Source organism: Protopterus annectens, chromosome 8.part1 (genome assembly GCF_019279795.1).
Source record: "Protopterus annectens isolate FY-2018-M chromosome 8.part1, PAN1.0, whole genome shotgun sequence".
In the NCBI taxonomy this organism is placed as follows: Eukaryota; Metazoa; Chordata; order Ceratodontiformes; family Protopteridae; genus Protopterus; species Protopterus annectens.
This window is the reverse complement of record NC_056742.1, coordinates 263873745-263897839: the sequence shown is the minus strand read 5'-3', so window position 1 is coordinate 263897839 and position 24095 is coordinate 263873745. Positions and strand designations below refer to the sequence as shown.

General features: G+C 38.6%; 1 protein-coding gene across 2 annotated transcripts in view; it reads left to right on the top strand.

Moving 5' to 3' along the window:
- The window catches only part of FANCA (FA complementation group A), a 2214801-nt gene that overhangs the window by 536313 nt on the left and 1654393 nt on the right, over positions 1 to 24095 (top strand). For both annotated transcript variants that reach the window (XM_044081851.1, XM_044081852.1), the window contains exon 13: positions 6129 to 6205. In XM_044081851.1, coding sequence (XP_043937786.1) covers positions 6129 to 6205 — 77 coding nt within the window. The remainder of the gene's footprint in view (positions 1 to 6128; positions 6206 to 24095) is intronic.

The window sequence follows — 24095 nt, the reverse complement described above, 5'->3', positions numbered from 1 at the left end:
ACCAAACTCTTTGAAATAATTGCACTGTAATAAAGTACACACTCTGCAAACACTTGTACACTGAGATACTCTGAACAACTCTAGTTATGCTTTGGCTTTGGTCAATGTGAAATAGTAGTTTGTGCCCAAAACACGGTCCTTTACTAAAAAAACATGCAGTTGCCTTTCTCTTTAAGCTTAATTTGCCCGTTTTTATTGTACTCGTTATGCCCTTGTAATCTCTTACCATGCTCATTATACTTTTCTTGTGCCTGTTTTATTTTAAACATGCTCGTTATGCAAACCAAAGGTAATTCTGAGCCCTATATGAGTAATTTTGCAAGTTTTAACAAATATCCTGGTTTTGAACATGTGGTTTGTGCCTTTCGTTTGCTTAATAATACGTTGTTTGTGCTATTTATTTGATTAATAATGGATTTTGTGCCTTATAAATGCGCTGTTTCATTATTTTTTTTTTGCCAAATCATTTTTGCAGTTTTATTTACCCTTAGCTCGTTTCTGGCCTTTTTTGTTTCTGTGCTCCGTTTCACTCAGCCTGCTTAATCTGCCTTCACCTTCAACTCTACACCTCACGACTTGTAGAAATAGCTCTTCTAATCCTGGTTCTGACATCATGTCGCTCGTCTAGTAAGGATAAAAGAGACGAACATTTGTGGGTTCTGTTCAAGTAGCTGTATTACATGCAAACCCATCAGAAATGAGGCTTTGTAACTTAAACTTATCAACAAACTGACTACCACACTCATACATGTTAACACTCTGGCTGTGCTCTCAAATTGGCACTGCTCCCTGCATGTGCTCAGTATTTATTTGCATGTGCTACATCTGGAAATGCTTCTTAAAGATACATACACACACTGTGATCTACATCCTCTTTTCCCTTTGTGTTATATTTAGAGCCGTTGGCAAAGAAAATAAGGGACTCAGAAATTCAAGGATATAATTGGTATTTTGTTCAAGAATATAATTGGTATGTTCAAGAAAACTTGGCTTTATTTGCAGATGATAGTATTTTGTACCTGGTAGAAGCAGAAAAGGACATTTCAGTGTTGTGGAACATTCTGAGATAGTTCCGGATTTATTTTTTTCGGGATGTAAAATTAACAATGATATAGCTGTACATTTTGTACCAACACATGAATTGGTTCAGCAATATCCATAATTATGGGGACACGATAAAATGACGTGTTTAGGAGTATGGGTTAAAAGGATTCCATTGTAGCATCTAAGGATATGTGGAAATGGATTAAACAGAAGATGGTACAAAAACTGAGAAACTGGAAGTTCTTTAGTATAGCTATGTAGGTAGCAAGATACAAGCAATAAGATGTTTAGTCTCTCTAGTTTTATAATGGGTCAGGAATATTTTTATCAACCAGAGTAGAAGTTGTGTATAATAATAAAGATTTGAAGGGTTTTAGCTGTTAGGGGGAGAGGGCAAGAGTCAAGTGGGATACGTTGATCATTGATCCTTACAATAAAACAATTAGGTTTAGGATTACCTGATTTTAAAGGATGTTTTAGAACTACACTGTTAAGGATTTTATACATAGCCAAACAGAAAGCTACAATTCAAAGTAGAAAGGGATGATGATGAATGAGGGGTAATTAAGAAAATAAGGAAAGAGTGTGATTTTGAATGCAGATCCTTAAGGAGAATAATGGTCATGCAAAATATTATATTCATGAAGTAGCAGAAAATATACCAAAAACTAAGCCAACACAGTGATGGAGAAAGGCGATTCTGCCGACAGGGATGACTGCAATTAGGGGTGCAGAGAATAAGCAAGAATGGATTGGAATTGAGGAAGCTGGCAAAGGAGCCAAGGTATTGGGAACATGTAGATATAAAGTTACTAGAATGGGAAGAGGACAAGATGATGTTTGGATTGCAGGCTAGAGATTGCCTCCCATGTCAGGTATTGTTATCAGAGTATACTTAAAAAGAAAGGGATAGGGGAATCCTGAATGAAAGACCTGCACTGACTGAGTTTTTAGTTGAATCTTGAACAGAGGCTGCTGTTAAAGGATTAGTCAGGGAAGAGACAGATGATGAGGAATTCATAAAGAAGCAATGGGATGACATATGTATGGCTCCCAAATATGCAGCAAAATCTAGAAGGTTTAGGATATTTGCCTGGAAGTGTTTGCTTAGGTGCTTTTATATCCCAAGTAGACTCAAAATAATTTTTCCTCAGGTAGAAGGCAAATGTTAATGTAATGGGGAAAGAGGTACCTTGGTGCATGTGTTCTTGGAGTGTAATGAGTTGGCAGACTTTAAAAATTCTGTACATAGTATGCTGCCAAGAATACTTGGTAAGCAATTTTTCTTGAGCTGGGATACAGGATCTGAAATGCCTAGACATTGTATGGCCTTGATGAGTTTAATTTTGGTGGCTACCAAAAAAATTACTAGAAAACGAAAATCAGAGTCTAACCTAACCATACTTAAAATAGTGAGTATTGTAATAGGAAAAAACAGAAGTGGGATGTTTAGAAAAGGGTAAGAATAAATTAAATAGAAAGAATTGGAAATTGTGGGAGCAATACATGCAGAAAATGCTTTGGTGGAGGAATGAGGTTTAAGAGAAAACAAGATTTGAACAATGGCAACTCGGCACCATAAAAATCTGCTGCCAATCATTAGCGGACCGGAGTTCCTCTGTGACAACCCCTAACTGGGAAAGACAAACAACAACCTGTAATATTGGTTTGATTATTTAGTGTAGAACAATGTATATGACATATAGTGTTTGTAAATCTGAACTTAATGTATTTTGATTAGCATAAGTTTGCCTATGTCACAAGTGATAATTCAATAAAAGTGTTTTAAAAATGCATATTTACATACTGTGGCAGCTCTAAATCCCGGCATTATGGTGGTGCTGCGGTAGCATTGTCGCCTCACAGTAAGACGTTGTCCTGTTTGATTCTCAGAGCGTTTTCTGTGTGGAGACATGCGTGAATGGGTGTACCTTCTTTGAAGGTTGTGCATCAGGGCCGGCAACTCGGCATGTAAAAATCTACTGCCAATCATTAGCGGACCGAAGTTCCGCTGTGGCGACCCCTAACCGGGAAAAGCCGAAAGACACAACAACAACTGTTTTCCAGCCTTTTACCTTGTTGCATTGTAAAGCCTGGATGCAATGCAACTATAAAAATTTACTTTTACTTTAATAAATCTTTAGCATACACAACAGTTACTGATGACTCTTCCACCTCTCATTTAAAATACCTTTGATTAAACACTGTATGAAACTGCTTTATGTCATAACATAAAGTTTACATCATGAAACTTTTGTACAAACATTAGGAATAAAATTGTTTTGCTTTCAGTCCCATCAGTTTCCTTCTAAACATTAATGATACAAAGTGAGGTTTATGCTTTACAGTTCCCCAAGCAGTTTAACACAGTCTGCAAAAAATTGAGTCCGTTTCATCCGTCTCAGAGACACATTTCACATATCTAATCAGGGGTGATGCTTTACAGTTCTGCCATTTATTCTCTAATTTCCTGATCATCATATTGTCCCAACACCAGTCTCAAGTACAAGTCTGTGGTACTCTTCTTCTAGTTGGTACCTGTTTTTTTCTGTCACTTAAGCATTCTCCTTTGGAACAGTAAAACATGTTTTATTGGCAGAGTCTATGAGCTGTTTTATTGTCAGAAGAATGAAATGGGAACCAGAGTCCTCTTCTGCTTGATAGCTCACTCTTTATTGACTAAATTTTAGTTCCTTCTTAATCTGTTCTGCATTCAAAAATATGACTGATAATCCAGTACAAATATTCAGAGCATAGCTAGATACAGCAACTTGAATTTCTCACCTGCTTTTCAAAATCCCCTAATTGCTTGGCTAAACTTGTTTCTCTTCTGCTTGGCCTACAATGAAAAATAATGTTTACAAACTCTATGCTGTCCCCAGTTTGTAATAACTTTCCCTTCTCCAAATTGTTCTTGGGTATAGCTCTTTTTGTTGGTAGGATTGCCTACATTACTATTGTAGGCCTCCACTGCTTTCTCATGGTCAGACTTAGAGCATACATGCAATGTGCCCTCTCAATTAACAGATCCTACTGGTGAACTCCAGTCCAGCTGCAGAATTGCACTTTAATGTACTCTATAAAATTAAATCCTTCCACTTTCTTTGGAACATCAAAAGACCCAAGTTTTCTCAACATGTTGTTTATTATAACTCATTTTATTTATTTTTTTATTTAAATGGGTCTACTGAAGCCTCGTATTCAGCCGGACACTTCTTAATTTCAACTTCTAATATTTGCAGTCTTATCAATTCACCTAAATAGCTAGTTAAAGCTTCTACTGTATATTCCTTCACTGTTTCACTTATTTAAACATCTGTGAATTAATTTTATTTAGTTTTCCTTGGAATTACTGAAAGCCATCTCGTGTACCAAAGTTGAAACTTGAACAGCTACAAGTTTCTTCCCAGCTAGAGAATTTTATTCTTTTTATGGTTGATTTTCTTTTACTTTCTCCAAGCTTCTGTGCTGACACCCAGGCAATTTAATTACTAGCCAGCAACTGAATTTTACCCTACTAACACGGCTGAGTACTGAAAAATGTTTATTCAAAATAAAATAAAATGTTAAAAGTAAGCACTTTTGCAATTACAACATAGCTTCATCAGACTGAAAACTGAATGAAACAGCACTTAATTTACATACGGTAGAAGAACTAAAGGGTATCCTAGATACTACACCACACTTTACTTTTAAAAATAACAAGTCACTTAAGAAGCATTTCTGTTATAGATCACAGCATCACAATGGAACTGTTCGATCCAGCAGGAAGGGCACTTTTACCTGTAGGTCTTGCACAGTGTGCAAGCATATTCTTACAGGTTCAGTTTATATACATCCCTATGTGAATCTTAAAATCGAGTTAGACTTTTATGCTGACTGCAAAACTACCAACATCGTTTATTTTAGTAGTTGTCAGGTTTGTCATGCCTTTTATATAGGCATGACTATTAGGTCTTTGAAAGATAGAATTTTGGAATATTACAGGGATATTAGAAACAAAAGAGAGACCAATGCTTTAGTGCAGCACATCATTCAGCATGGCCCAGGACATAATTTTAAGTTCTTAGTTCTGCAGGTATTGGATATGGGAATTAGAGGGGGAGATGTTGTTAACTGTACAGGAGTTGCAGAACAGAAATGGATTTTACTGTTTAATGCAGAGGAACCACCTGGTTTAAATGGGGCATCTAGCCTCAAACCTTTTCTGAAAGCACGTCCACTCAAACATTAGTTTTTATTTTTGTGCATCACATGTATGGACATAATATTTTATATTTTCTTGCTTGTGTAATTTCCAGTATTTTATTTTTTAAGCTTTGCAACTTGAACTTGTGTGCAGTTTTTCCTGTGACTATACATTTTATTCTAAATGGCTTAATTGATTTTAGAAATTCATTGATTAGTCTCATTTTAAATTGAGTGCTGTTTCATTCAGTTTTCAGTCTGATGTAGCAATGTTGTATTCCCGAAAGCACTTACTTTTAACATTTTATTTTATTTTGAATAAACATTTTCAGTACTCAGCCGTGTTAGTGCGGTATTTATTTTTTTGGTTTACGTATCTTCTTTTACCGCAGCTCATCCTGTTCCTGTGTTTTTATCCAATCTTTGCTGCTGAATTTTACCCTAATTGGTAACTTGTATTGGCTTTTTGAACATTTCCTTTTTTTTTTAGTTTTCACATTGGGAGAGCTTCAGTCAGCCTGTCGATAAGTGTACAACCATTTTGGAAATCCCATTTCTTTGCTTGCTTTGATTACAGAAAGTGAGAGCATAGTTTACATGAAACACGAAGCATTTTTCTCTGTGCTTTCAGGCCAGATGGTGTTTTATCCTGGAAGCTCTATCTGCCTTACATTCCTGAATGTCTTAACAGCTCATCCTTATCTTGGGAAGGAGCAGTCTGCCAGTGGAGTGAGTACTCAGAGAACAGAGGAGGCAGCCAGTTGTCATTAACAACTTAACCGTCTCTCTGAATGGATGCCTAGAGTTACAAGATGGTTTTATTTGTTTGAATGTCAGCAAATTATCTTTTTGATGTGGAAAATCAGTTTTTAATTTGATTTGTTTTTCTTTTTCAGTTTGTGATGCTGTTCGCATGCAAGGAGAGTGGTGTTTTGCTAAAACCTGCCCACTGCTTTCATTACTGTATCGCAAGGTCAGTATATTACATTATGAGTCTGAAACACTTAGTAAATTAGAAATTGCTATTTCCAGTAATGTGATGTGGTCATATTAGTATTTACTCAAGATCTGATTCAGTTTGTGGTGGGGTTGCCTTCTGTGCGGAGTCTACATGTCCTCCCTGTGTTCATATGGGTTTTCTCTGGGTATTCTGATTTCCTCCCACATTCCAAAGATGTAGTTGGATTGGCTACTCTAAATTAAATTGGCCATACTTGTGAGTGTGCATGCAAGTATGTTGCATGGAAGAACAGAGGCAGAACTAGCCATCCATCCAGTGGTGTGAACCTTGGCTCCTGATAATTGCCACTATTGAAGTGACAACCCGAACCCATGTGCAAAAATGGGAAAAGTTGTTGATGGATGGATGGACTGGAGAACTGGCTGGGGAGGGAGGAATGGCACACCTAGTTGCTGCTGTCTGTTTCAAAGAGGATGGCTGTAGAATTGCCTGGAGTCATGCCTTCTGGAGAACATGACATGCTTTCGCATGTTAAAGGGGGAGGCATTAGTATCCAGTGGGGAGTGGTCAGTAATGCCACAACCTTCAGGTTTACCAGACATTTCAGTATTGCTGTTTTGTGTGTGTGTGTGTGTGTGTGTGTGTGTGTGTGTGTGTGCGCGCGCGTGTGTGTGTGTTTGTTTCTAAATGCAGTCAAGTATTTGCATATTTGGGATAGGAAATGTGATAGAGTCTGTGTTGTGCTTGTTTAACGGTGTATGTTAAATGTGTTTGTTTTATTTAGTCATGCTATTAGGGAAGCCCCCTTAAATGTGTGCTAATCTCAGCCCAAACCCTATACCTGCTGCCTAACTGCAACTCTAGAAAAGAACACTCTGTAAACAAGCCACCAACACTTCACTCAGCTCGATGAAGAAATAAGTATAAAAAGCCGTTCTTATTCACTTTAATACCAAAACAAAATCAAATTAAGCACTTTTCGTTTGGGAAATATCCAAACTTTTTCAGATGTAGAGCAAAAACAGTCAGCCCAGCAAGAATCCACTCTATATCTTAAAGAGTTAATTGATTAATTGCCTGCATGTGGATGACAGCACTCATTTGAAATTACAGATCACAGTTGCATTCTTTTACTAAAAAGACCAAAATGAGCCTAAAAACTTCAAGACTTTACAAACATCATGACCCAATAAAAATATTACTTTTGCTAAGAATAAAGAAAGAAAAATATATGCGCATATGTAATAAAACTAACACCCATCCCTAACTTAATTACTATGCAGTGTTATGAAAACATAATCAATACAAAACAAGGTATATAAAAGCATGATATAAAAAATGTAAATTCGTGACTTCATTATTTCATATAAATACTTTGACAATAAAATAAAATAAATAACCAACCATTCAACTGAATAGTACGTAACAATACCTAGGAAATTACTTAAAACATTTTTACCTAAGCAAGCTTTTTAATTTTAATTTTAATATACTTGCTAAGGAATAAATTTCATTGATACCTGGGGGGGCACAGCAGTTCAGTAACAGCTGACATTTCAATTCATGTTCTTCGAGGTATAACTTAACAGTGTTGCTGTCTAAATACCTCACATTCTCATGTGCAGCAACCTGTGTTATAACTCTAAATTTAAAACCATTGCTGTGGTTATCCTTACAGTGCCTAGCTAGAGCATTATCCATTTATTGTTTACTAATAGCATAGATGTGTTCGTAAATCCTATCACGCAATCTACGATCGGTCTTACTGACGTAGAAAGTTGGACAGGCATTGCACTGTGCAAGGTATACCACTGACCTGGAATTACAATTGAACTTGCCCATAGTATAAAAGTTGTAGTTCCTTACTCAAAATTTTTTACCTGTTTCAATATAAATACAATATCTGCATGCATCACACCTGTACATTCCTATGTGCCTATTGGGTGGTTTCATGGTAGTTTCCATCAACTTCTTTAGGCTCTGTCCCTTCCTATATGTGATGGTCGGTGATTCTCCTAATTTAGCAGAAATCTCCTTATCCACTGAGAATAGGTGCCAGTATTTTTTAACTATTGACCTAATCTCCTCAGCCTCGGGGCTGTATGTAAAAGCAAATTAAATTGAGAAGTTCTTGTTCTGATGATTCCTTCCTTCTCCTAGTTCATTAACCACATTTGTAAGGGGAGGACTCGAGGTGCCTATATTAAATGGTTCATTTGTGGAACAGTTGTTCAAAATAGGCTTATATACACCTTGGGACCTTTTTAACTGGACTTCATTTATAATACCCTCCAAGAATTTGGAACGGTAACCCCTGTTAAGGAACATATTCCTAAGATTTAAACATTCCTTTTGAAAGTCAACTTCACCAGAAACCATCCAAGCTGCTTGAACCAGTTGTCCCTTAACAACATATTTTTTTCTGTTGTAAAGGGTGTGCACTAGAGAAATGCAAAAAAGAGTTTCTATAAATCTTTACAGTGTATTTTGATTCCTGAATGTTTTTTGTAAGTTCCACATCCAAGTAATGGACTGAGTGATGCATGTAGATATTGTATTTATATTGAAACAGTTAAAAAATTTTGTCTTGAAGTTAAAGTCTTGAAGTTTTTAGGTTAATTTTGGTCTTTTTAGTAAAACAATGCAACTGTGATGTGTAATTTCAAATGAGTGTTGTGATCCACATGCAGGCAATTAATCAATTAACTCTTTAAGATATAGAGTGGATTGTTGCTGGGCTGACTGTTTTGGTTTTTGCTCTACATCTGAAGAAGTTTGGATTTTTCCCAAATGAAAAGCACTTAATTTTATTTTGTTTTGGTATTAAAGTGAATAAGAATGGCTTTTTATACTTATTTTTTCATCGAGCTGAGTGAAGTTTGGTGCTTGTTTACAGAGTGTTCTTTTCTTTAGTTTTTCGTTTGTCAGTTCCTTTTTTAACTGCAACTCTCTACATTACATTGACGAACACCCTTTCTTTCCCTTAACAGTACAGTGATAATTAATATAATTATCTTGCTGTGTCTGAGAATGTTACTTGAGCTTTAGATATTTGCACTGCCTTTAAATATATACATTGAAACAGTGTAGTATTGTCATTTGGGTTATAGTGAAGCCTCATAGCCCACCGATGTGCAGTAGCAAACCCTGAACATCACCCACCAATCAATGACATGCCTAAATACTTCATGAATATTTATGTGGACCTGCTGACTAACATCAGCAGTATTTATTAAGTGTTTGGTAAGTCAGTACGGCATGACTTAAGCAGGGTTTTCCAATAACCTGACTTGTGATACTGCCTACTTACTTGCTTGTATTTGTTTAGTTGTAAGCACCTAAGGATTAGGACAGAAAATATTTCCTAAGTTTCATTTAGTAGTTGTATAAAATAATTATTTTGGATCTGAAATACCCAAGTGTTTTCTGAAATAGCATAACCAGCTCAAATGGTATAAGAACGACTTTTAATTTTGGCCAGAAAGTCAAGTTCATTCCTTTGCAATGGCTGCAGGTATGGTTTGACCAACAGAATCTCACTTTTTACACAAAATGTCGTACTTTGAGCATTTAAAAAGGTGGCAACCCTATAAGCAGCAGTTCTTCTGGTACTAATGGAGACCTGAGCCTTAATTATCCAGTTATGGAGATAAGTGTATTTCCAAAAGCACACACACGCTGTCAGAATTCCAGCAGCTGGCACTTCCTTGAGACATTTTTGAGCTTTTCTCTTAGGATTTCATCTCCTGGAGTCATCCACAATTAGGATTTTCCCTCTCCCTGAACACACTTTTGAGTGCGGGCAAAACTGAAAGAGTGCAAGTGATAGTTTATTCCCTTTGTATACAAGTTTTCATTTGGTTGCAAGAAACTGACTTTGGCAAGCAAGCCATTAATTATAAACTGCACAGTTCCCATTTTTTAACAGCAATTTTTAAGGGGAGAACTGCACTATAGTTGTATAGCTGTAGCCACCTGCATCTGGGAGGGTCTTGGAAGAAGGTTGAGTTGCAGAAGCTACCGATTTTGTCATTCACTTGAGCAGTCAGTTAAAATGTGTGTTTTATAATCTTGATGTAGTAAGTTGACCCGTTAGTTTAATTAAATGGAAGTTTTTTTCTTGCTGCTTTTCTGCTTCTCTCTTTAATTTCTCCAAGTCTTCTGGGTTTCTAATACCATGACAGGAATGGACCCCATTCCTAAGTCAAAGTACGATTAAAGTTCATGAAACTAGATTTGTTTCAATCTTTGATGTCAGCCAGAAGTGTTTTTCGCACCACCAGCAATGTGCCCAGTAATGACTCCTCCTGTAATTCGTACGGGGTTACATGTATTGGTAATCTATCTAAATACGATTTTAAATTATTTTTTGTAAGACCCGTTGCTATTGGAACTGTCTGGGTATCTTTCTTTTACATTGCTCTCGTTTCTGTCTGCAAATTCTGATATTTTATGACTGTCTCTCTCTGTACGCAAGACAATGTAGTAACTGGGTGTAGCGATTTCAATGATCAATGCAACTTTTGTCTTCTTTTCATGGATGCTTTCATATCGGGGTTTCTAGCATCTATCTTTTCATTCTATGTAGGAATGACAACTAGAAAATTAAAGGACAGGATTAACGAGCATTTGAATGCAATAAAAAAGATATAAACAATGCTCTAGTATTTGTAAGGATTTTAATAAGTTTTGTTTTACAGTTTTAGAATAAGTTAACTACAATAAGAGGGGAGGTGATTTTAAGAATGGTGGAGATGAGGGAAATTTTTTGGCAAATAAAATTAGAAGCAGATAGCCCACCAGGTTTGAATGAACATATTAATATAAAGTGTTATTTAGCTAATAGGAAACTAAGGGGTTAAAATTAACATAGTAATTGTTTGTTTTATGCATCATGTGATTGTTTTAATGAGTCAGGAGTGTATTTAAATGTGATGTGGAAATTGTTGTACTGTTTCTGATGTGGAAATGGTTTTACTGTTTCTGATGAAGTTTTGATACAAAAGCGGATATTAAAAGCCTTTATCCTAATTTCAAGTCTTCTGTGGTGTATAGTGAACTTTTATTTTTTAAGTTTCGGTTGTTCACTTGGCCCTTGTGGTGGTTTGTATTTTTTTTTTGTTCCACCGCTGGTGGTTCCCCAGAAGACTTTTTAATGGAATTAACGGTGCATCCAGTACCTGGTACTCAAGATAACATTTTGTTTTAGCTATTGACTTCTGTGCAAGACAGTCAAAAGAAATTATTAACTCTTTTACAACAAACACGTACTAATGGAGGTAACAAAAAAAGTTATTCTAATCTTTCCAGTGATGCTATCGATGACACTGAGACTGTGAGACATTTTCCTGTTAGTCACAGCAATATTGATGCTGATACTTGCACTGGGACTTAAAAGGATGTGAATTAAGCTTTGAATGCAAATTTGAATCCATTCACAGTTAGCTGTAACTGTGAAGATGTAAATTGTGCTGAAATAGACATAGACGATGCCCTAAACAAAATGGAAAAATGCCTGAAAAAATGTTGTGCTGTTATGCTTGAAAAATCAATACTTTGATAGTTGCATCAAAACACCTATTGTGCCGAAGGGCTTATGTGTTTTTAAAGTCCCGAATAGGGTTAACAATGTTGATTTATTTTATAAGGAACTGGTTCAGTTTTTTTAACAATGTAGGCTTGGACTTCATGAAGTTAATCATGAAAAAGAATAACACGTTACTAGTAGAATTACAACGGAAATTAGAAGAATGGGACAATGAGATAAAGCAATATCTTATAAATTCCACTTAAACAAGGCGTTTGTATGGCCGTATGTTGTCAGGGGTGGATCGTTTTAAAAAAAGCATCATCAACCGTAAATTGAAGAAAATGGAACATGATTGGGCTGCTTATCAGTCTAATACAGCCTATATTTGGTCTTTTTCATGTTCTTTAAAACAAATACAAAATAATATGAGAACTGGCAATTACAGAGATCCATTTCGTGGGCCCTGTAAATATGCAGCTAGAGAGGGGAATCGAATAAATCAATCAGAAGGCTAGTTCGGGCAGACTTGCATAAATAAAGGCAGAAATCACACTTCAGTACAATGTGAGCCCAGGCGTATCAAAGTACAGGCAGAGGTGCATCGTTATCCCATTATTTATGAAAAAGAGTATCCTCCTTTAGTGAATGAAGCTTTGAATGGTTCGGTAGGTTTAGTAGAAGCTTCAGAAATCACTGAGTAGCCAAAAAACTTGGATATGAGAACGGGGAGGTCAGCAAACAGCAGAGGTCTCCACTCGTAACCGGAACCATACAAAGGTAAAACTGAAGTAAATTCTTTGCCATTGGGAAGGTTTAAAATATTTAATTTGAGTAACTTTCAGTTGAATGACTCTCATCTCTCAGTGCTTGGTATGGGCTTTGGCTTTATCCCTAGCCATAAATCTAATTTAACATACACCCTTTTGCAGTTAAAAATGTACACAAGGAAGTTGAACTTGGCATTTATTCTCAAGGATGTGACTTTGAGTGACAGTTTAAAAACATCTTCTACCTTTAACCCTGCATTGCATTTCACCTTAAAGAATTTTGAAGCATTTTGTGAAACTCACATTAGAGAGTTTTTGAATTGTAAGAATGTTAAATCGTATTACAGTTTAACTTATGCAGAACATAATACTTTGAAAGAATTAAGTAATGACAAAAGTTTGCATTTCATGAAAGCTGACAAGGGGGTTGGGCTGGTCATTATAAATAATTATGATTATTATATTGCAGTGGAAACACTAAGTAATGAAAATGAATATCAGGAGGTTTCTATTAATGAAATTAACGTGAAACACAATGCGTATATCTTATTGGAACATATGCTATTGAATAATGAAATAAATCTTGAGTTGTATTATATTTTTTATAATAAGTATCCATGTATTGGAATTTTATATGGGGTACCGAAAATTCACAAAGATACAGCCCCCCCCCCCCTTTTAGGCCTATTGTGTGAGCAGGGGGTAGTATTACTGAAGGAATTTCAAATTTTTTATATTCAGTATTTAATTCTGTTGTACAAAAACTGAACTCATAGTGTCAAGATTCATGGGACTTTTTGAATCGTATTACAAATTCCACTTTAACTAGTTTAAAAAATTGTAATGAGCTAACACTTGTAACTGTTGACATTGTTTCTTTATTTACATCAATTCTGAATAATGGAGTGGAATTTTTAAGAGACTATTTGTATAAATATGCGAAAATGAGAGTGAATGATGTTGAAGTTTATTGTAAGCTCTTTGAAATTGTTTTAGAAAATAATTTTTTCTTGTTTCATGATAAATATTACAGACAAATAAGGGGTGCCGCAATGAGTGCGGCAACTTCTCCAGCATATGCGAATTTGGTACTGGGTTGTGGGAGAATGAAATTTTGCCTAAGGTAAAGGAATTCACTCATATAGTTTTTATAACAGATTTGTGGATGATTTGTTTTTTATTAACAAAGGTAAAATTGACATGGATAATTTTATACAAAGTTTAAATAGTACCTCTGATTATTTTAAATTTTACTTTAGGTTCTACTGGGTATCAAGTCAACTTTCTAGATGTAGAGTTAAAATGGGACATAGAAAAGAAAGTTTTTGAAAGTAATATTCATAGAAAAGGTACCTTTTCAAATGCATACTTACATTGGTTGAGCAATCATCCAAGCTATATGAAACGTAACATACCTTGAGGACAATACATAACGGTGTCCAGTATGATTAATGTAGTATTTGATAAAGAAGTAAATTTCATCACATCCTTGTTTATTGACACGGGTTATCTGTTAAAGTTACTGGAAGAAACAGTCGATGAAATAAAAAATGAGGGAGAGAGACATTTTATGCCCATATTGATGCATGGTTTTGACAAAAAAAAACGGTACAGAAGATGTAAAAAGTAACAAACAGGTCCCACGTTGCATGGTTGATATGTCTATAGACGCTCCATTTATTAATAAAATAAGTGATAATTGGAGAATTATTAAAGGGGCATAGGGAAATTGGGATTGATTTCAGGAAGTGTTCCCAAATTTGTCAGTACAAAAAAAATTTTTAAAGCAATTGCTTGAGGATCACAAACGAATACAGGAAGCACATTAAATGACAGTCGGAAGAAGGGAACATATAAATGTAACATTTATAGGTACATTTATGAAGGGTCTTTTATTATTCTCTCCCATTTATCTTATGATGTTTATTTAGGTAGTAAATGTAGCTGTGATTCTACTGGAGTTGTATACATTGCTTTTTGTTCAAATTGCAATTCATTCTATGTAGGAATGACAACTAGGAAATTAAATGGCAGGATTAAGGAGCATTTGAACACAATAAAAAAGATAAATAATTCTCTGTATAAACACTCTAGTATTTGTAAGGATTTTAATAAGTTTTGTTTTACAGTTTTAGAAAAAGTTAACTACAGTAAGAGGGGAGGTGATTTTAATAATCTGGTGGAGATGAGAGAAATTTTTTGGCAAATAAAATTAGGAGCAGATAGCCCACCAGGTTTGAATGAACATGTTAATATAAAGTGTTATTTAGCTAATGGAAAAATAAGGGATTAATATTAACATAGTAATTGTTTGTTTTATGCATCATGTGATTGTTTTAATGAGTCAGGAGTATATTTAAATGTGATGTGGAAATTGTACTGTTTCTGATGAAGTTTTGATACGAAAGCAGATATTAAAAGACACTACCATAATTTCTAGTCCTCTGTGGTGTATAGGGAACTTTTATTTTTTAAGTTTCAGTTGTTCACTTGGAGGTTTGTGTTTTTTTTTTTTTTTTTCATGAAATTAGTATTGTTTCAATCTTTGATGTCAGCCAGTAGTGCTCTTCACAGCACCCACAATGTGCCTAATAATAATGACTCCAGCAATTAGTGCGGAGTTGCATGTATTGGTGGCATTTCTAAATATGATTGTAAACTTTTTTTTTTTTTTATAAGACCCATTACCCCTACTATTATTGGAACTGTCTAGGTTTCTTTCTTTCACACTGCTCTCGTTTCTGCCTGCAGATCATGGTATTTTATGACTTTGTCTCTCTCTGTACGCAAGACACTTGGTCAACGATCAATCCTACTTTTGTCTTCTTTTCTTGACTACTTTATCTGGTTTTCTAGCATCTGTCTTTTGAACTGTTGGTAATAGATGATCCCATGTGATATAAACTTTATAATTTTCTATGATGCTTTGTGGCTGTTTCCTGTATTTTTCAGCCACTTTGATATAATGTTTGCACAATCCCCAATGCAACAGTCTCGCCACATTATTATGCCTTTCAGTATACAGTCCTTCTGCCATTCGTGTGTCACAACCAGCAACAAAGTGTGTGACTGTTTCCAGTTCGGTTTTACAAAACCTACATTTGTCTGTTTCTCCCACATGTTCAGTGGACTTAGTGGGCTACGTGCACGTTGGTTTACGATCTTGGGCTGCCAATATTAACCTTTCATTTCTTGGTTTGAATTCGCCTCTCCTTAACCATTCCTGCAGTTGTTCCTGATCAACATGAGGCTCTTCCAGAAGTTTTCTATAAATGCAACTGTATTTTATGTTTTTTCCATATTTCTTGCTTTCTCATCTGGTCCTTCACCTTATATTCTTTCTTTTGTTTTTGGCACATTCAGTTGCTGCCTGGTTTTTATCTACTTCTTGTTTGATTTCCATTCCTGCTTGACGTTGATATGCTTCTGCTAAATTAAGCAGAGAATGTCATCTTAGATTTATTCTTTTCATGTTTCAACACTTTCACTACATTTGGATCTTGTGAGGTCAGTAGATATGTGTGGAGTCTCACGATTGCAGATCTATACATGTAATCAATTTCAAGGAGGCCCATCCCTCCTTCAGAATGTGGAATATATAATCTTAGTATATACTGATTTTTATAAATCATTTGGTGAGCATGAAGCATACTTCTTGTTTTAATATCTAATCTATCCAACACTTTTTGGGGCCAGTCAATCACTCCAAAACTGTAGGTTCGGACAGGAAGAGCAAATTGGTTTATAGCTTGGATCTTGTTCCTAGATGTCAGTGTCAGTGTCTTGGAAGAAGGGTGGGTTGCAGAAGCTACCAATTTTTGTCATTCACTTGAACAGTCAGTTAAAATGTGTGTTTTATAATCATGATATAGTAAGTTGACCCTGTAGTTTAATTAAATTGAAGTTTTTTTCTTGCTGCTTTTCTGTGGTATGAGTGAGTCTATGTTGAGGAGGTGTACATAGACTAAGTCTGGGACACCTTGAAAAGCATTATATACATTGAAATTTGATGTGGCCAAAGTGGGCACTTGCTTATTGCTTCAAAATATTAATGCAGGAAGAGCAAGCAGTCACAGATTGTATGCCTGGGGATTCTTTTGCATATGTGTTCGTCAGCAGCTGTTGCAAGCGTTATGTCATTGGCAAATCTTCATGTCTGCCAATCATGCATCATTTTCATGTGACATATCACACACATTCTGCCTGTCAATTAAGGTAGCCACTACTGCACCTGCGCAGTCCCATCCGAGGGGGGGGGGGGGTTGTGGTACAAGGCTTCACTGTAACTGTTATTTGTTCAATTTTATATTTTATTTTATTGTGGTTACCTTCAAACTTATATTATGGATGGAAAGCATTTTTGATATAGAGGGATAAAGTCCTAATTATGACCAAGCTGGCCTGGGTTTGATTTAGTGGCCCAGGTGCTGGATGAACTAGCTTGGAGTGGGTGGAGAGAGATAGGAATGGCAAGACAGAATCTACTCTCATTTGGGGGGGGGGGGTCAGGGTGTATGTCAGAGATAGGAATGGCAAGACAGAATCTACTCTCATTTGGGGGGGGGGGATCAAGGTGTATGTCTTGAGTGTGAACCCTGCACTGAAAATGGTGAAGACCAAAGATTACCAAATGCGTTTGACTTCTAGGAAGCAAGGAGTTTGTGACATATTCTGGGAAGAGATGCCCTCTTGCATGCCCGTTGTACTTTGCCCCTTGGGATGCAGCAGGCCAGTACAAAAGGGGAAGTTGTAGGGGCAGATATAAACTCTGGAGTCGTCATGTAGGATGATGGCACTGCCTTTGTCACTTCAGCCTTGCCCCTTTGAGGAATGGGCTATAGGGCTGTCAGCTATGAGGGAAATAAATGGACGATTTAAGTGAGTAGAGGAGGATGCTTGAAAGCCACTGCAGAATTGGGAACAAAAAGTGTACCAAAAAAGGGGGTCCCTGGAAAAGTTCACTTACCTTAACAAATATGTCTCAAAAATGTAATACTCCAGCAGTCACAAGCATTTGTTTTGAGGATGGATGTTCTCTGGGCTTGCTGTGCCATGGATTCTGGGTATGAGTCGATGGTAGCCACATCTTCTAGCTCTTAAGGTGAAACATTAGATACCTTAACACCTTTGACTATGTCCTTGGGGCACAAGTGGATTGCAGGTTACTATTGGTATACTGCCCAGATGACTATCTAGCAACATTTCTTCAAAATGTCACTATTTCTTTCCATTGGGGGTTTGCGTGATCACTCAAGACAGTTGATCTTGGATGATTTTAATATATGGGTTAATGATGAATCAAATATTTGCCACACAATTCTTTGTATAATGGAAAGTTATGGCTTCATTCAGGTTATTGTTTTTGCCACCAAGATGCTAGGCCACTCTTTGACTTGGTGTTCCATTTAGGTCTATTTACTTCAGGCCTTTTGGTGGAACCAGTCTCTGATGGCTGAAAATTACCTTAGTCTGGATACTCATGCTGTGTAATATATTGAGATCTCAGGTAAATAAACATCCATGTTCATTATTGTAGGCAATTTTTAATAACTTATTAATTTTACTCTGAGAAGAACTGAAGGCTGTACGTTTGTTTTCAGTTCACTCTTTTGAAAGTGTTGCATTCTTTCAATTTTCAGAGCATGTTTTTTTTTTTTTATTCTAACCAAAACATCCTTTTATTAACATGCATTTAACACAGTTGATATATAGCTCAGTCCTATGCATGGTGCACTTTAAGGTATCCTGAGAGTTGAACCCAATATGTAATTATTATACATTTGTTTACATGAGGTCTTCTATTACCAGGAGTTAGTCCATGTCTGCAGGGCAATGTTAATTTCTTGTAACCATTTTGTAGTACTTTGCCAGCTGTGGCTCCCCTTGCTTTCCTATTTCTCTTAAATTTTTTGGTGTCTCATGTCCATGCTGGGTCTACCAGACACTCTCCTTCCACCCCCCCGACTTACTCTTGTATTGCTGGGGATGTTCGTGGATCCTAAGGATGTCCTTGGGTCTTGGCTCGTGTGTGTTTCCATCCAGGTTTTTTTATGCTCTGCCCACTCCCTTTTTCCTTGCTTTTTTATTTCCATTTCTGTTTTGTCCAATTGCTTTATTTCCCCCTCCTCTCTCATGTTTGGGAGGGTTGTATCTTAGATTCCATTTTATTTTTAATATTTTTCCTCACTATCATTATTACTTCTAGCAGCTCCTTGTATGTTCATGAGACTTGCCTATTTGTCCGTAACAAGAGGAGTACTTTTGTTAATATCTTTCCCTCACCGACGACTCCTTCAGTAATCTGTCTAATTCTTCCTTAAACTGGCTTAAAACTTTGCAATCCAAGTAATATGTAGCCATGTGCCCCTACTTTCCATGTTACATATCCAGCGTTCTTAACCAGCTGTTGCAAATATCATACTTAGTTTGGTAGTTGTGTAAAAATTGTGGTGGTGACACTTCCAGTCCGATATTCTAAACTTGTATGCTTTTGTAGCATATCTGAGGAGCCTAATTACTTCAGCTCTTATGTTGTCTATTGTTTCCTGGAATTCTTTTTCCTGTTTTCCTTCATTTTTCTGATTATATCTGGTTGACCTCCTAGGGTTTCATTGCATTGAAAATAATTTTTTTTTTTAATGCTGATTAACGCCCTCCATTTGCCTCTTGTTTAGCTCATCTGTTATGTGTTGGGCTACCTTACCGGTTATCCTTTGTTTATTCAGTCTAGTGTACCTCCCTAATGCATCTTAAAATTCCTATTCCATTTCTCTGGGTATTTAATATTCCTTTTGCAGTTCTTCCCTTATTTTAAGACTCCCTTTTCTGTAGACCTGTACCCAACCTTTAACTTGTGTTCCTCTCCTCTTTTATCTTAATGATTTTTTTCTCCTTTTCTTCCCTTCTCTGTCATATTTGTATTGTTTCTTCTCTTTGGTACATCATTTGACCTTCCTGAAACATCTGTTCAGATAATCTTCTTATTTCTTTCATTATTTTTGTTTTGGTGTTCTAACAGTAATTCCCACTAATCTGTCCCTGTTTCCTCTGCAAGTCTAAGAGATTGGATCCGATGCATCAGAGTCTGTCCCTCCAGGATCGTAGGGCATTGATAGGCTCTCCGGCAAGGTCAGGTCACTCTTCAGCATCTTCCAGGTCCTCCAGACGTTTGTTACCCACAGATATGAATAGGATGATGAGTTTCCTCAAGGCCTAAATTGAGTTGGGCTTGTTGCAGTCCCTAGCTCAGTTGCCTAGGGGATCTTCTCCATCCACGGGACTTCACTCTCTTCTTCTGACCCAACTTGTTTTGGAATGTCAGAAGCAGAGCATTCTTTGTGAGAGGTCGATGGTGTCCGGTATTCCTCCTTTCTTGACACCATCAAGGTTCCTGGTGGGTTCTGTTCCGATGCCCTCAGAACATGCTACGTCTTTGCCCCGTGAGGTCGGAGCTGGATCCTTGGGGGGGGGGGGGTTAGGTCGGGCCCAGAATTTTTGGTTCGCTCCATTCGCTTGAGGGCTTAGGCACTGGACAGCTCAGGACCGATATCATCTGGGGTCTTTGGAGCTGCGTTAAGGTTCCCTTCTCCCTCCCCAGGCAGCTGTGACCACGGAAGAGGAGAGGGGAGTCTCGTCCAGTCTGTCAGCTTTCTGGCAGTAGAGAGGACCTTCTCCAGCCTGGCAGTCACTTCTCCTTCATCTCTGGGTCCTCCCCAGCCCCTCTCAGCTTTGAGTGGCGAGGCCTCATCACCCTTTGAGGATCAGCCCTCCTGCAAGCACCTTCAAATGGGCACTGCCCCACTTGGGGTCTCTGTCTCTTCCGAGTCTTCCCCAGAGCCCACTGTGAAGGAACCCCCTCGGAAGAGAATGTGTAAGAGGAGGCACCTGGACTCTTCAGGAGAGTCCTTCACCAAGTATATGGATTTTAAGGAGGGAGACTGGTCCTCGAGGTTTCCATCTGAGGAAGTGTTCTTTGGGGGACATCCTTGAAATTCTCAAGCAAAGAGGCAGTTGGTCTTCCCCCATCCTGTCTTAGGAGAATCCGTGTTCCTGAAGGCCTTCAATATGGGCCCATCTTCTACATGGGGGTCCCCCCTGCCGATGAGCTTATGGAACTCATCCTGAGCAGGGCTTGGAAAAAGCCGGACACAGTGGAACCGGTACCCAAAAAGAGGGACAAATTTCTCAGTCCCCCCAAAGATAAGGCTTTTTGGAGTAAGGGCTTCCCTGTTGATGCCATCATGGTGGCCGCTGCTACTAAAAAGGAGATGGCGGAGCAGAGCTCCTTGATCTATCCCCTGAATAGAGACTCTCTGGTGATAGACCACTTTGGAAAGCGCATGTTTGCCTCCGCTACATTCGTACTGAGACCAACCAACAACATGACACATTGTAACCGGCTTCAGAGGAATTTGGTGTCAAAACTCACCACTTCCCTGACAGAGTTGCTGTCTCTGGAGAGCCTTAAGTTGTTCCCTTTTAAGTTGCTCACTATGACTCCTTGGCTAATGTCTCGATGAGGTGGATCATCACCGTGGTGGAGGCCACCTCTCAAGCAGCTGGCCCAGCATTGCCATTAGACGGCACACCTGGCTTTGCTTTTGCAGGTTTGCAGAATCCTTCAAGGCATCTTTTACTAATGCTCCCTTTGATGATTTGACATTATTTTGACCTTCTGTCAAGGAAATGTTGACCTGCAGTGAGCAGGAGGGTGAGACTCTGTCCATGGTGGGAATCAGGTTTTCTTCTCCCTAATGATCTTTTTCTAAGACTCAGAGAGGTAGTAAGAAACTTTGGTTTTGCAGGACTCAGACCTCCATCCAGGATGCTCCTGAAGAATCTTCCACAAGCTGGGGTATGAGATTCAATGATGGATGCTGCCTCGGAGGCAAAGGGGGTCCACAGAATCAGGGCACCGGGAACCCTTCTCGGAGAAGTCCTTTCAGTGCTCCTGAAGCACTGCCCAACTGTCCTGCCCTGGATGCAGTCGGGGGACAATTCTCCCTTTACCCACTTGCCTGGACAAATATCTCCTCAGATCAGTGGGTATTAAAAGATTATTTCCAGGGGTTACTTTATTCCCTTTTATCAGTGCCCTCCCATTTGAAAATATCTCCCGGACATTCCACCCCACCAAAAAGAGTTAGCCCATCTCGAGGTTGAAGACTCTCCTCTAAAAAGAGCCATCCAAGAGGTCCCAACAGGACAATGAGGGTCTGGAACTTACTTTCGCTTCTTTTTGATGCTAAAAAAGACTGGGGACCTACGTCCGATTTTGGACCTCAGCGAAGTGGATCTGCCAGTCAAGAAGTCCAAGTTTCAGATGGTCACTGTTCAGTCTATTCTGCCTGTCTTGTGCAAGGTTAATTGATGTGCTCATTGGATGTCAAGGAAATGTACTATCATATCAAGATCGACAGATGCTACATGAGACACCTGTGCTTTTGGTTACGGGCCAATCGCTCCCAGTTCAGAGACCTTCCCTTTGGACTCACCACAGCCCCCCGGGTGTTTATCAGATGTATGGCAGTAGTGGCAGCTTATCTCTGGCTTCAAGGTTTCCAGGTCTTTCTGTACCTGGACGATTGGCTCCTCATGGCCCCCACATGCCATCAACTGTCAGTGGCCACCAGTTATACCCTCAGCCTCTTTCAGGATCTTGCCATCATGATCACCCTTCCCAAATCCAGTCTTTCTCCATGCCAAAACCTAGAGTTTATCAGGGTTCAACTGGACAAGGTGTCGGAGACTGCAGCACTACCCCTTCGCAGAGTTCAACTTATTCGGGATCAGGTCTCTTGCTTGCTTGTTTTTGAGCGTCCAGCAGTCCTTCTAATTCTACAAGCACTAGGTTCGATGGCAGCTGACATCCAGTTAGTTCCACTCGTCAGGTATCACATGCGGGTTCTGCAGTGGACCATGGCAGTTCAGTGGTCCACTCAGGTTCATCCCATGTCCATACCCATCGGATGACTTCTATGCAGAAATCTCCCTGCTTCGCGGCTTCAGTATCAGGACCTAATTCTAGGCAGACCCTTTTGTCTTCCCTCACCAAATGCCACAGTGACCACGAATGCCTCCCTGTTTCAGTGGGGGGGCATTTTCAGGGCAGGACGTTTCAAGGCACGTGGTCCCTCACAGAGACCAAATTGCACATAAACATCCTGGAGATGAGAGCAGTCCTAACACTGCAAGCCTTTCAGGAGTGCCTCCCTCTTGGGGCTATAGCAGTTCAAACAGACAACACGGCAGTGTTCTGGTACATTAACAAGCAGGGGGGAACACAGTCTTATCCTCTGTACAGAGAGGCCATGATAATGTGGGAACAGGCGATGCCTTCCAGGCGCTTTCTTCTTGCAGCTCAAATTTCTGGCAGTTCCAACAAAATCAGGAAGCCTATCTTGAGGCCCCACACGTGGTTCCTGAATCCACAAGTGGCACATCAGATATTAGACTGTGGGGGTCAACCATGCTGCAGTCTCTTTGCCTCCCTAGTCAACTATAAATGCAGCAACTACTTTACCCTGATCCCCCCAATGGGGGGGGTCCCCAGGGATGATCAGGTTCACAATTGGCCATCAGGACTCCTCTATGCTTAACCCCCCCTTACTCCTCCAATTCCCAAGGTCTTGCAGAAAGCTCGCTGCCTGAAGACCCCTCTCATCCTCATTGCCCCCTTTTAGCCTCACCAGGCATGGTTCTCCCTTCTTTGGTGATATCTGAAATATCCTCCCTGGATATTGGATCCCATTGCGGTTTTATTTCTCATCCCTGGGGGCTTCCTTTTCCCAACCTCCAGAGTCTTCATCTAACTGTTTGGTTCCTGCAGTTCCAGTGATTCTTCCATAGACCAGGCTCCCCTCTTCGGTGAGAAGTATCATCTTAGCCTATCAGAAGCAATCTATGAAGAAGATGTATTCCGGTATAGGAAAAATATTTTCTATTTGGGCCAGACAACATCATTTGGATCCCTTCTCGGCCCGAATTCCTGACATTTTGCTCTTCTTGACTTCTCTCTTTCAGGAAGGTGCAAGTTTCTCCACGATTTAGCTCCAGTTGGTGACCATCTCTAATTTCTATTTGAATGAGGGTCCTTCCCTTTCCTCCAAACTATGCAAAGCTTTTCTCAAAGGGGTCTTTCTTGTTAGGCCGCCTATCAAAGATCTCTAACCACCATGGGATTTAACCCTGGTGTAGCAGTCTCTGACACAAAACCCTTTGAACTGTTTGCATCTTGTGCTTTTAAGCTTCTGTCTGGGAAGACTGCATTCTTAGTGGAAATTACTTCTGCCAAGAGAGTTTCTGAGTTACATGCATTAAGCCCCCTTTTATGGTATTCTACAAGGATAGGGTATCCCTCAGGACAAATCCTTTGTTCCGAAGGTTGCTTCGGAAGCTAACCTCAATCAATCTACCAGTTTTCTTCCTTAATTATTCTAATAAAGGGGAATTTCTAAGGTAACTATTTCCAGATGGATTGCTAGCTGTATTTCCTACATTTATGATAACAGGCATATGGAACTATCCAGACCAGTTAAAGCCCACTCTCTAGGTCTGTGGCTACATCTTTGACCTTCTTAGCTAAACTTTCTTTGGTTGAGATTTG